General features: G+C 38.7%; 1 protein-coding gene across 2 annotated transcripts in view; it reads left to right on the forward strand.

The window, feature by feature from the left end:
- Positions 1-12,514, forward strand: part of itfg1 (integrin alpha FG-GAP repeat containing 1) — a 123,720-nt gene that overhangs the window by 55,019 nt on the left and 56,187 nt on the right. For both annotated transcript variants that reach the window (XM_067495018.1, XM_067495017.1), the window contains exon 10: positions 2,238-2,389. In XM_067495018.1, coding sequence (XP_067351119.1) covers positions 2,238-2,389 — 152 coding nt within the window. The remainder of the gene's footprint in view (positions 1-2,237; positions 2,390-12,514) is intronic.

The raw sequence follows: 12,514 nt of genomic DNA on the forward strand, positions 1-12,514 counted from the left end.
CAATGTTTGTAATCAGTTGTTTGTAATTGTTCAGCAAAAAAAAAAAAAAGTGTTTCAACCTCCATTTTGGTGCCATTGCATGAGAAGGCAGGTGCCATTTGCTGCTTGGCACTAAAGGGGTGCAGTTTCAACACGCAACTCCTCGTGTTGTTGCATCGTGTTCTTGCAGTAAATGTTTCTGTGGGTAGCTTGGAGAAATTGTCTTTAACACAGATAATCTCAATAACACTCACAATTGGTAATGTGTTATTTTTTTGAAATGCAAAAAACTACCGATTCGCTGTATTACACCTTTCAGTGATCCAAAATTATTGCCAACTGTAGAGCTTTATAGAACAAAGTGTGTGTTAAAAGGAGTAGTTAATCGGTGAACATCAATCACAAACATTTCATGTACTGAACACACGCTGTCTGCTGCATTGTGATTTATGCAACTCATGAATTGCCAGTCATGATGGCATTGAGGTGGGAATTAGAGATGATAATGTTCTCTCACTCCTTGGAACACTTTCCTCTCTTGTATTATATGTAATTCACAGGAGGCCTTGACTAACAGCTCATTGTAATAGCACTAATGAAAGGAGACCAGCATGTTGTCACTGATTGAAACTCTATTAAAATCAATTCACAGGGATTGCATTGGCAGCTACAATAACCATTTCTCTCCAAAAACCAAAAGTAATAGCTCCTTTTTTTTTCTCTGCCCCAGTCACCAGCATCTAGTGCAATCATAGGAAGACATCGTGAAGACGAAGGATGTTATGAGAGAAATGGAGTGTCAAGGCTTAGAACAGCACAGTGTCTGAGTGAAACAGTGCTCACATTAAGTGAGAGGTGCTAATGGTTGCTGTAAGGTTTTTAAAGAGCCGTCTCCAGTGGATTGTTTATTACTATATATACACTTCTCTACTTGTACTCTTTAGTTTGACTGTTTCATTGTGTACTGTAACAGCCTAAAGACCTGATATTAAAATGTAGGGTGTACTTTAGTATTAAACTTAATGATTATTTATGATAATTGGTAATCAGATATGTCAAAGTTAACTGGTTTCTTAATATTATTCCAATAAGGTCATTCATACAGTGTTTTAGGACATTTTAGTGGCTTTCTATTGTTTTGGGAAAGCATTTAACCATAGATGAGCATTTGTTATTGCTTTGAAATTTCTTTTTTTTGTGTGTGTCACGTCATTTAAAATTCTATCATGTTATATACTATACAAAAATAGGCACTTTTAAAAGTTATTGTAAACAGCAGTGAGATCTAGTCTAACCACCAGACATTCATCAACAAAGTTCAATCAATCATTAATTTCTAATTATATTATCTGGAGGACATTGTCAATAACGTATAATTAGGCCATTTCACATCAACAACTGTGCAGCAAAGGGACCTTAGAGTTTGTCTAACCAAAGTGGATTTTTTAAAAACTTTTTCTGTTTCCTCTGACCAGTCACGATGCAGCTTGCTGCAAGGTCACACAAATACTTTCAACATGGTTTAAGGTAGACCTGCTTACAAGTGAACCAGGTGTGCATATTTTAAATTTGCAAAACTATGTTTGTGGAGCAACAGATTATCCCTGCGTTAAAGTATCACACAGACTCTGTCAAGTTGCACCAATGTTCCCATATCTGCACTGGTGCACCTGTACAGTATAAACCTACAGATTAATTTATCAAAGAGAGAGATCAGGCTGTATTTTACCTGAGACACATAGCCCAGGCACAGTTTTATGTCGATCAGCTCGCTGAAATTTCTCCTCTGCTCCTCTGTGTGGTATAAGCACAGCCAGCGACTCCTGAAATTGTCCCACAGACAAACTAAGTTGAAATGCGATCACAATCCCCACTGCTGCAATCCCCACACCACAGCATGAAATCTCTATGTTCTCTTCTTCTTCACAGTGTAGGATGCTCACATTTTTCCCCTTAAGCAGTATCAGCACCAAGTCACCATTGCCTTATTTGACATGTACCAGCATAGTGGCATCACGTTTGATGTGAATATTTTTGATGTGTTTAATTTTGCCTCAGAAATGTTTGTTGTGTTGTTTATTCTCATAAGACCTTAATGCTAAAATCAAATTACTTTTTGCAAATTTTTGTAATTATCATATGTTGTCATTTTTTAGTTTTTGCATTTTATAGCTCTCCTGTCCTCTAAATACACTAATATTCTTGCCCAGCATTGATTATTTCTGATTTGGTTTTATTTTTTTGGAATGTTGTTGTAGTGGATTCCAGTGCTGTCAGATTTCCAGCAGAGGGATACGGTTTGGGGCTTTGTGCCAGGAAAACCCGACCAGCCCCTGGCTCTGCACCTGGGGGACTACAACCTGGATGGCTTCCCTGATGCCCTGGTGATCCTCCGTAACACCACTGGCAGGTAGGGGAAACTCTTGCATTAGCTTCACTTAATATTTTGTGTCAGCAGTTTTCAAATGGGAACATGTTTGTTGGTGTCGTGTTCTTAAGAAAAACTATTAAAGATGAACTACCTATGGAAGACATTATTTATTATTATAGACGTTATTGTGCTAATCATGTTAATACACACAAGATAAAATATGTTTCTCAAACACACAGTATCGGGAAAATGTCTAGTAAATGAATGAGCTATTACTAAAATAAACTAATCCTTATTTGGCAGAGGATCCATTGGAATCCTGTCAAATACTTTAGAACTCTGTACCCTATTAGTTCATGAGCCATCGCTGCAGAGGCTGTGTCCACATATGTACCACACAGCTATATGCTGTATGTAGATTCAAAGAACTGATGACATGTCAAGAATTTTACAGTTTATGCAAATCCATATCCTCTCAATTCTCATAAGCCGTCTCTCTGTTTATAATGCACATTGAAATTTGTTATGTAACATTTTAGGTGTTGATGAGATGAGATTTCTAACTATAGTCTTCCAACAGAACCTGGAATAGAAGTGATTGGCATCTAATAACTTATGATGCATTATTGGCTTCTGCAAATTTGTTTAGCTTTGAAAAATATTAAAATTGAAGTTACTGTATTTTGCAACACGTTTCCATGCTGGGACAAAATGTCAAACAAACTGAGTTTTAGTTTACAGTTTTCAGGCTCAACTAAAACTGACTGCCAGAATGATCTGGGAGCAAACATTAAAACAAGGGTAATGAAATGTACTGTATTTTGAATTTATAAAAATTAAATACAATTTTAATGCAGATACTGTAGACAAAAAAATGATTTAGGTTATCTGCTGTGTTTGGTTTAGATTAGGTAGATAGAATGAATTCCTTAAAGATAATGGTCACACTGATAAAATAGCAATATATTCAAAGTAATGAGGTTTTTTGATAAATTAAATCATTGCATTAATAAATAAGACAAACCTAATTTAAGGATGTTCTTGTAACTGAGGAATGAAATAGAAATTAATAAATTTGAGTGTTGACATGCTAACAAAAATGACATGATGCAAAAATGTCTTTGACTGTGGTTGTACAGTTTTACTGTAAGATGATTCACACTGAGAACTAAGATTCTACTGTATAATATTACAGTAAAATAAAGATTACTCAGGCGCAGAGTGGGAGAGAGGATACCAATGCTAAGTGTGTTCTTCAGTTTACGGACATGAAGACTGATAAACCAGCCCTTCAAAAGTTAATACATCATGTGCTACGACATATGCACCATGGGCACCAGAACTAGTGTGTGTTTGTGTGTGCGTGTGTGTGTGTGTTGAAGGACCTATGTGGATTATCTGGCCCAAGAGATGTAGATAAGATAGCTGAAGGGGTCAGGGCTCTGATTGTGTATTCATATTGATTGTTCTGTGTGTGTCTCTGTGTGTGTGTGCGCGTGTGGCATTTTTTAGAGAGATATTGTTGGGTAAATGCATCAAAATATATTCACACATACTAATAGTTATAAATACATGTTTAGTTAATTTTTATTTTAGAATCAAGTAAATACTAAAATGGGGGCACTTTGTAATTCTCTGTGCATTCTCTGGTATGGGCTCTATACAATCACCAAGTCCCATCAGGCTTAACTCTTTGTGGGCGCCCTCATCTTAAAATGACCTCTGTCCCACAAGCTTTAATCACACAAGCTTTATTTGTTTGTTCTTTTCCTGTTCCTCCGTCTAAATGTTCTTGAGCGTGACCGTGGATGCCTAGATGGATGGTTCTCCTCAGTACAATCTGACCCTGGTATGACATTTAAAATCACATCAGCATAAAGTTGAAAAAGGAGAGAGAAGCAATAAAAAGATGAAAGTAGGCCAGTGAGAAGGACAGGGGTTCTGAAGGTTAAAGGTCCTTCTTTGGGTGTTTTCTGATATTAATCCTTATTGTAAAACCAGACCTCTCTACCACCACAGCAGGACACATAGATCCCAAATGGTGTAGGTGGTTTGACCAGTAGCTTTCTTTGAGTGTGTGGAGAAATTAAGCAGTACTTCCAAAAGCCAGTGCGTAAAGTCATAGCAATTCTGATGTGCATTGATTCTTTTTAGTAAAGGCACAGGGTTTAAGAGGTCGTGTTTCAGCGATGAGTACTGCTTTTGGTTTTGTTCAGACATATTATCAAATGCCTCCTGTCTGCTCGCCTGCTTTGGATTCAGCAGTACTCCCTCTCCATTCCTCTCTTTCTTTCTTTCTCTCTACTCCTTCTCCATCGCTTCTCCTACATCCTTTCAACTGGTTATTTATAGCGCCTTTTCACATAAAAGTCCTGCCAGTTCATGTCACTCCTCCTCCTAGCAAAAACAATGTTGTTTTAAGTGTTTAAAATAGGAAGACAGGAGGAAAAAAGCTGTAACATGAGAGTAATTGTTTAGAATCAGTGCAACAATGAGCAGAAGGGAGCAAAAGGAATAAATAAAGAGAGTTAGGGGGTCATTTAAGAACAGGTGAGCACAAGCACGAAACCCCTGATTTGGTTATATCATTGCTTTAACTAATTTACTACTTACTGTAGTAGCACTTTTACAATGACTAGTTGATTATATTTAAAGGCATAGTACCATCCATCTGACTTCACCACTTTGGTGTGGGGACTTCTTCACTGCCACAGCCTGCAGGCCTACTCGGAAGCTGATAAAGCATTCGAAGGTCAAATGGGATACTTAATAGTTTTAGCATGTTTCTGCTCTGATCCAGTGGCTAAAATACCTCCGCAATGGGCCATTTACCTTAATCATATGCTCATCATGTTCCTAGGGGTAGCCACAGAAACCCTGCAAAGAAGACTCGATTATTTTTAATAAAGAATTGATGAACATTGGAAGGTACAACAACTTTTAAATTGACAGCCCTGCTTCTGCCTCAGCACCATCTTCTCCACAGGAATCACTGCTGACACATGTCATACACACATGTACTTGCATACATAAAGCGATGGTTTATCCTTGTGATCCAAGAGTCACTAGTACATAGCTATTGAGTACTCATCTGGAAGGCTCTCCATGTTGGAAAACTGATGCTTCTCTCAATTTGCTTTTTAGTAAGTGCAGGTAATTTAATTTCTGTATGGGCCGTAGATGTTGTTAGTTTTACTCACACTGTCCAACACTGCTTTCGTTACAAGCGGAGGTGTCTATACTGTAGAACAACCTCACTGTTGAAGTGTAGCAATACCGTTGTCTGACTTACTGTTGGATGCTGTCAGGCAGAAATAGGCTGCTTTTGATTTTATCTGAAGTTATGGATTAACTTCAACATGAAACTACAAGCTGTTCCACTGTTTTTGTAATCGAAGTAATACACGGATCTATTTCACTGTTAGCAGGAGTAGATAATTAGGAACTGCAAGACCTATGCGGGGTGCGTATGTCAGCACGAATGCTTTCGTATGCCTATGTGCATAAACTGTGCTATATGTTCTCACATTTGTGTAATTTCCATTAGCAGCTCCTAAAACTAGATTTCTCAGTGTCCGTATTATATCCAGGTCACAGGACACACAGTGCCTCTAGACTCTCTCTCTGTGTCTTGCTCTGCCCTGTGCTCAACCGCACATGCTCACACGGATGAATCACAACAAAAAGTAAAAGGCTGTTGCTCACTGCAGAAAAGAGGTCCTGTCAAACGCCTGTTCAGGCGTTTGGGTTGGGGAGACGAGGCGACTGAATAAAGGAGCCACGTGTACAGATTCAGAAGGAGACAAGCAGTAACATACCAGTAAGAGAATACAATAGATTGAAATGCATACAGACAGACTAAATGCAAAAATTTTTTCTGATGGTTTAATGCAAAATGTGAGTTGTTGACACCAGCATTTTGTAAAGGTTCAGAAAAACAGCTTATCAGTTTGTTTGGGGTGAAATAAGTTTATAAAAATAAATGTTAAAAAACATGAGTGGCTCTTGGCCATTTTTAGTTTGTAAAAGTAGCTCTGGGGAAAAACGGGTGGAGACCCCTGATTTACCATCATCTGACCCCATCATCTAGGAATAAATTCAACTACAAGTCAACTACTGTGTGTTTGTTAACGACTGGTCCTTTGAGAAGGGGATTATCCTCGATAGTGGCCATGTTTTGGCCCACTCAGCTATATTACATTCATACAGTAATTAAAATGCTCATACTGTAGGTTAATATGTGATCTCCCTCAAAAAACTTAGATTATATGTCTGCAGTTGTGTAATGTACACATTAACATATCTACCATTTTCTAGGCAGCCCACATTCTGCCTGATCAGCACTCCTGCAGATCTGAGCCTTTTTCATTCACAGAGACTTTTAACCTCAACAGAAAGGCCAAAGGTTAGATGAGTCCTACAAATCACCACAGAAATAGCTACTTTGTTGCCCATGCAAGTACACGCACGTAGACGATGATGATGATTTCACACCCTTCAACTCAACATGCACAGACAGAGCTGCAACATGTACATATTTTCACATAAGAAAAATCGAAGATGAATCAGTGTCAGTATCAACAGCATCTTTCAACAATACATACCATTATGTTTGACAATCATAAAATAAATAGTTTTTTCATAATTTTATATTTAGATGGAATAATTTGTATACGAATGAGTGTGAGTCAATGAGCATCACTTTGGCAATGACAAACTCCAGCCCATCTTCACTGACATCATTGTTATGCCACAACAGCTGGAATAGATTCTTTCAAAAAATCTAGAATCTAAAATAAACAGAAAATACTTCTTTCGTAATACGAAGCTTTCTTTCGTAAAATCGTTTTTTAATTTGAGACAGTGTTTGCCAGACATAGTGCTACACAGAATTTTCCCAACTTGTCAAATACTATTACAGTCCAACAGTGTAACCAAAAAGTGTAGCTACAGATCAGAAATAATGATAGTCTCTGAGTTTTCATTGGCTGAAGCATATCGGCTTCCCAGAGATGCAAAAAAGTTAACACCAACATCATTATTGCTACATTGCCACCATTTAATTGTGACACTAAATTTACTTTTTTGCAGAAAAAGGTTTGTGCGTTAAAGATGTGTATAAAAATAGATATTCAGTAATTTTGCTTGGTGTCAGCCATCCCTGTGTGAAGGATTTTGTACCTCGCTACCCGTATTCTGTGTGTAGGTGGTGAGGTCCACAGGTGTCCTCTACATCTTTTGTTTGCTGACTGTTGTGGACATGTTTACATCAGTCAAGTCTCCCATTATGCTGTGCTGCTGCAGTTATAGAAGTGGCAGACTCTCCCCTGATGAAGTGTGTGGAGTGTTTTTGTGTGCTGTTTTTATTAAAGTCAAGGGTATGGCGTGGGCAGCAGTTAACTGCCTCCCTCTGCTCTTTCTGTTCTGACCAACTGATGTTAGAGGAGAAATACTGATGTAACATCTAAAACCAACTCTAGTCTTTGGTTAACACTATTGCAATAAAGAAAATAGTTTTTCTTTTTGTCACCAAAGGTGACGTTTGTTAGGCAACTGTCGGCAGAGAGATTTGTATTTTTGTCTACTGTGGATTTTGCCCCACATAGTCTGTGTAAAAGTATGACTCTACAAAGAGGATATTAGCCCTTTTTTACTTCATGGAACCTCTCAACTATACTCGCTTTATTTGCCGCAGCAAATATAGCACCATGTCATCCTACTGATCCTGCATGAAGCTGCAGTGATGTCACCACCAACGCAACACACAGGAACATTGGGAAGTATTGAGGGAATGCTTTTCTTCACTTTAGATAGTTGGCTGCTTTTTACAGAAAGAAGACATATTTTCCTAAGAGGGTGAAGGCAGCAAGACAAAGGAAACAACCAGGCAGAAAAAGCAGAAAAGAAACAACCAGAAGAGTTTTGGTAAATGCTTTTTCAGAGTTTAGATGAGACAATAAAGGGACTGTGGACCGTTTTAAAGCTAGAAGGTTTTTGGTTGTAATCTGCTGGCTGACTGCTGGATTTCCATCTGTCCGTGCTTGCATGGGTTTCCTCAGGGCACTCCGGCTTCCTTCCACGGTCCAAAGTCATGCATGTTACATTAATTGCCGACTCTGAATTTCCCATAGGTGTAATTGTCACTGTGAATGGTTGCCAGTATGTGTATGTCTCTCTGTGTTGGTCCTGAGATAGACTGACGACCTGTCTAGGGGGTAGGCTCCAGCCCCCCATCACCCTGAACAGGATAAGCTGTTACAGCTAACGTATGGATAGTTGGATGATTGTAGCCTTGCTGGTAGTGATGCTTCTCTCTGAACAGTTTGTAGTCTGCAGTGTTTTTACATCAATGGTAGGTTTGATCTCAGCTCACTTAGAAGCTGGACAGAGGTGATACACAGATAGACCAGGTATTTCCACAACCTTTGTCTGATAGCAAAACAAAAAAGACGATTTGATTTGAGTCGAGTTGAGCAAAAAATGTTACAGTTTATGTTACAGTTTAATGGCTGGTGTTTAGATGAGTAGTGAAAGTCATGAGTTTCATTTTTGGCTGGTGCACTGTATTAGGTACTGTGTCTTAGACATATTGACATGTTCAATATTATTGTCTCTGGAAGTCTTTGAGCAAATGATTGACCATATGGCTGCTCTCCCTCTGTAAGGATGCAGACAGCTTGTGAATGTTTCCTTGGTCTATCGCTCTCTCGTTCTCCCTTATTCTGTACATCAATGTTTTAATGTTTCTCTGAATACCACCAGGGATGCTCTCTCCGTGGGAACATACAACTGTTGCCATTCAGCATAAAGATAATAGCCCCTTTTTTGCTCATCCATTTACTTTGAAAATTCATTAAATCTTCCTTAAGGTTTTAGGGCTCTCTGAGGGATTCAGCTTGAGAGGGCCTGTGTATGTTCAGGATGTGTGTGGCAGAGAGGGATATGAGTGTGTTGCCAAGTTTGTGTGAAATGTTTGTGGAGGACAGTAAGACAGAAACAAGAGCTTTGTGAATGTATGTTCACCTTTGTGCTTCCAGTCAGTTGTTAGTGGTCGGTTCCTTAAACGTCAGTCTACACTGAAGACAAATTTAAGACTTTTAAATCTACAGTTTGGCAAATGCCTAAATGTTACTATAATATGTCTTTGTTGCATTCTTTCTCTCACTTTCTTAATTTCTTAATTGCTTTTTTCATTCATTTCTTTAAATTCTTTTTGGGGGTATTGTAAAACAATAGTGAAAAGTTCACTATTGAAGCAAGTATGCAAGCTGTAGTTAAAGCGATGTGTGGCTATCTTAGCTGGCTGTTAACCCGTTCAGCCAAATTCATAAAAGACACGCCAGAAGTTACCTACTGACGTGCAACTCTTCTTCTGTCATTCCTTTGCACTATGTCTGTGTTGTGCTCTGACTGGAGAATGCTCTGTCCAATCCCACCATTATTTAACAAGGGTTAAAATTGCCCCTAATTGTTTGTTTTTCTTAAAACAGTGATATTTATCCAAAGCAGACCTTGACAACACGGCCGATGCCCTTCCAAATAATCTTGGACAATATTATATACAGTGCATGCTAATCACATTTTTTTTTGTCATTGTATCTTAGGATGAGTAGTATTAGTTTTAGTGCTAGTTCTAAAAACAACCAATCAAGCTTTAAAAAAAATGTAACTGCAAACTCAAGCTAAATTACAGCCATTAAAACTAGACATTGTGATTAAAAATTGAAGCAGAATTATGCAAATGCATTGACTGTTACAACTACCTTAGCATGCACTCAGTTAGTGTTTTGGGCAATTTTGACAGTGTTTTTTAGACAGCTGCTTTGTTTGCAGATTGTTTTTTTTTTTCAGTTTGAAGCTCAGCAAGTAGGATGACGTGCTCGGTTTTTATGAGCCAACCAATCACAAAGAAGATGAGCAGCCTGTAAATTATTTATGACGTGACAGTGAAACATGCAATGAGCTACATTTCTCAGTAGTAAATGTAATTTTGCTACAGTAATTGTTGCTCATCTTACGGAGTCACAGTGCAAGCATTTTAACTGAATTATGAGGTATGTGCTAAGTCTTCCAGTACCACAGCACAAATGAAACTCTGCATGCAGCAACCACAATTAATCATTAGATAAATAAAGTACACATCGTGCATTTCGATTTCCATACTGGCACAAAATGCAATCTTAGCACTGGCTTTCATTCTATAAAAGCAGCAATGTGCCGCTGCAGAACTTCCTGTTTCCTACCGTGTCCTTTTGTTAGATTTAGTTAGCAATGTAATGATGTAGATGGAGAACAAAGCTCCTGCAGCTTTTCAGAGTTCCCTGCTGTGATGAATGTGACAAAAGTGTTGTTTACTTGTAGTAAAAGTAGTACTACGCATATGCGGTTAGACAACCAGACTATTTTTATAGACGCTGAGATTGGCTGTCATTGCAGCTGGCAGCCCAGCCACTGTCTTTACTTAGGTAGGCTTTGAATTCACAGGAAGACATACACACATACTCTTCATTCATCCACCGCCCTCAGGAAGGCATAGCCATAGTATCCCGCTGGCTGTGAGTGTTTGATGTTGAAATGGTTCACCCCAGCCTTATAAGAGCCCCCATCACAGGAGGAATTATCTAAATGTCACACTCCACCCTCCACTAGGCTGCTCTGTGTGCATCTGTGTGTGTGTGTGTGTGTGTGTGTATGTTTTTTATTTACCCGGTTACTGTAGGGGCCCAAAAAACAAAAAAGGTATTTTCTAACAGAGGTTAGGGTTCAGTGTTGGGGTTGGACGTTTAGCTGTGATGTTTAAGGATTAGCGTTAGGGTAAAGGGCTTGGGAATGCATTATTTCAATAAAATTTTTAAGAATACAAATACAAGTGTGTGTGTTTGCGTGTATGCATGCAAGAGTGTACATGTCACATGTAGCAGTGCATGTAACAGTATATGGTGAGAGGGAGCTATTTCTGCAATGCAAAATGAGGTCACAGATGGAAGCAGCTAAACTTAAGTGATTTCTGTTGTATTTCACACTGCTACATGACAGCACAACACGGTGTGCTGTCTACAGCTTTCTGCTGGCTACTGTGATCACAGATACCACTGATTGGAACTTTTGGTTTCCATCAAGATGCGCATACAGTACAGTACAGATGTCACACGTGTCACAAGCCCAGGAGCTTTGTTTGAATTAACAACGAGACAGAAAATGCCTTGGGGAGATTTGGCATGCCACATACACTCATACAGTACGAGCACATACATACACCATTATTTGTGGGAATCTTCAGGCTATAGGTCAGTGATGTCTGACAGTAACAGAATAATGTAGTTAACCTCTGCTTGTTGAATCACACTGGATGTGTCTGTCCTCATCCCTGCTGTCTGTCTCAGTTTAGAACTTCGAACTTCTGCTAAACTTTCTGTCTTGTCCTTTGTATTCAGTTTATAGATTTATTTCAGAGCGGAGTTTGAATCCACAGTGTTTGCCTGAATTTAAGTTCAAAGACATCTGTCACTGACTTTAAACTGACTGATCACTGGGCGTAAAATGAATAACATTAGTAAAGATAGGCCTTGGCAATGAGAAACTGAAAGATGGTGTCAGACATCTTCTTCAGACTCAGCAGAGGGAATGGATGCAAAAAATATCTTTTCAGCAAGCAGGTTATGTTCACAGAATACTGTCAGTTACCACTGTAACTGGCTTAATGTAAAGACGATCTCACTTACCTCAACTCATAGTTAACGGGCTCCGTTTTCACTAAACCTGATTTCTGGAATACTTCAGGCCTCTACTGATGCTCTACAAATCTACTGAGCACTATTGTATTGTTGCACATAAGCAGAATGCAAGGAAAGGATGCTAGGAGAGTTCCAAAAGTACATTCAGTTTATTAGAAATGAAAGGCATAACAGCTTGTTTGTCTTAATGTACCTGGTATCGTTGCACAGCTGCCTCCCCAAGCTTTTAATATTCTATTTATTATGTGTGGTGATTACTTTGTAGAGGGTGAAACAAGTTTGCTGCTTCTTGGGTCATGCTTAAATTCAAAGCCAAACCATCTCCATGCCAATGTCATGATCTACAGCTAGCCTTTAAATCTAAGAATGACAGTGTGGATATTTTGTTTCCTGGCACCATTTGTTTACTCATTTCTAACTTCAGTCATGC

Source organism: Channa argus, chromosome 2 (genome assembly GCF_033026475.1).
Source record: "Channa argus isolate prfri chromosome 2, Channa argus male v1.0, whole genome shotgun sequence".
NCBI classification, from domain to species: domain Eukaryota; kingdom Metazoa; phylum Chordata; class Actinopteri; order Anabantiformes; family Channidae; genus Channa; species Channa argus.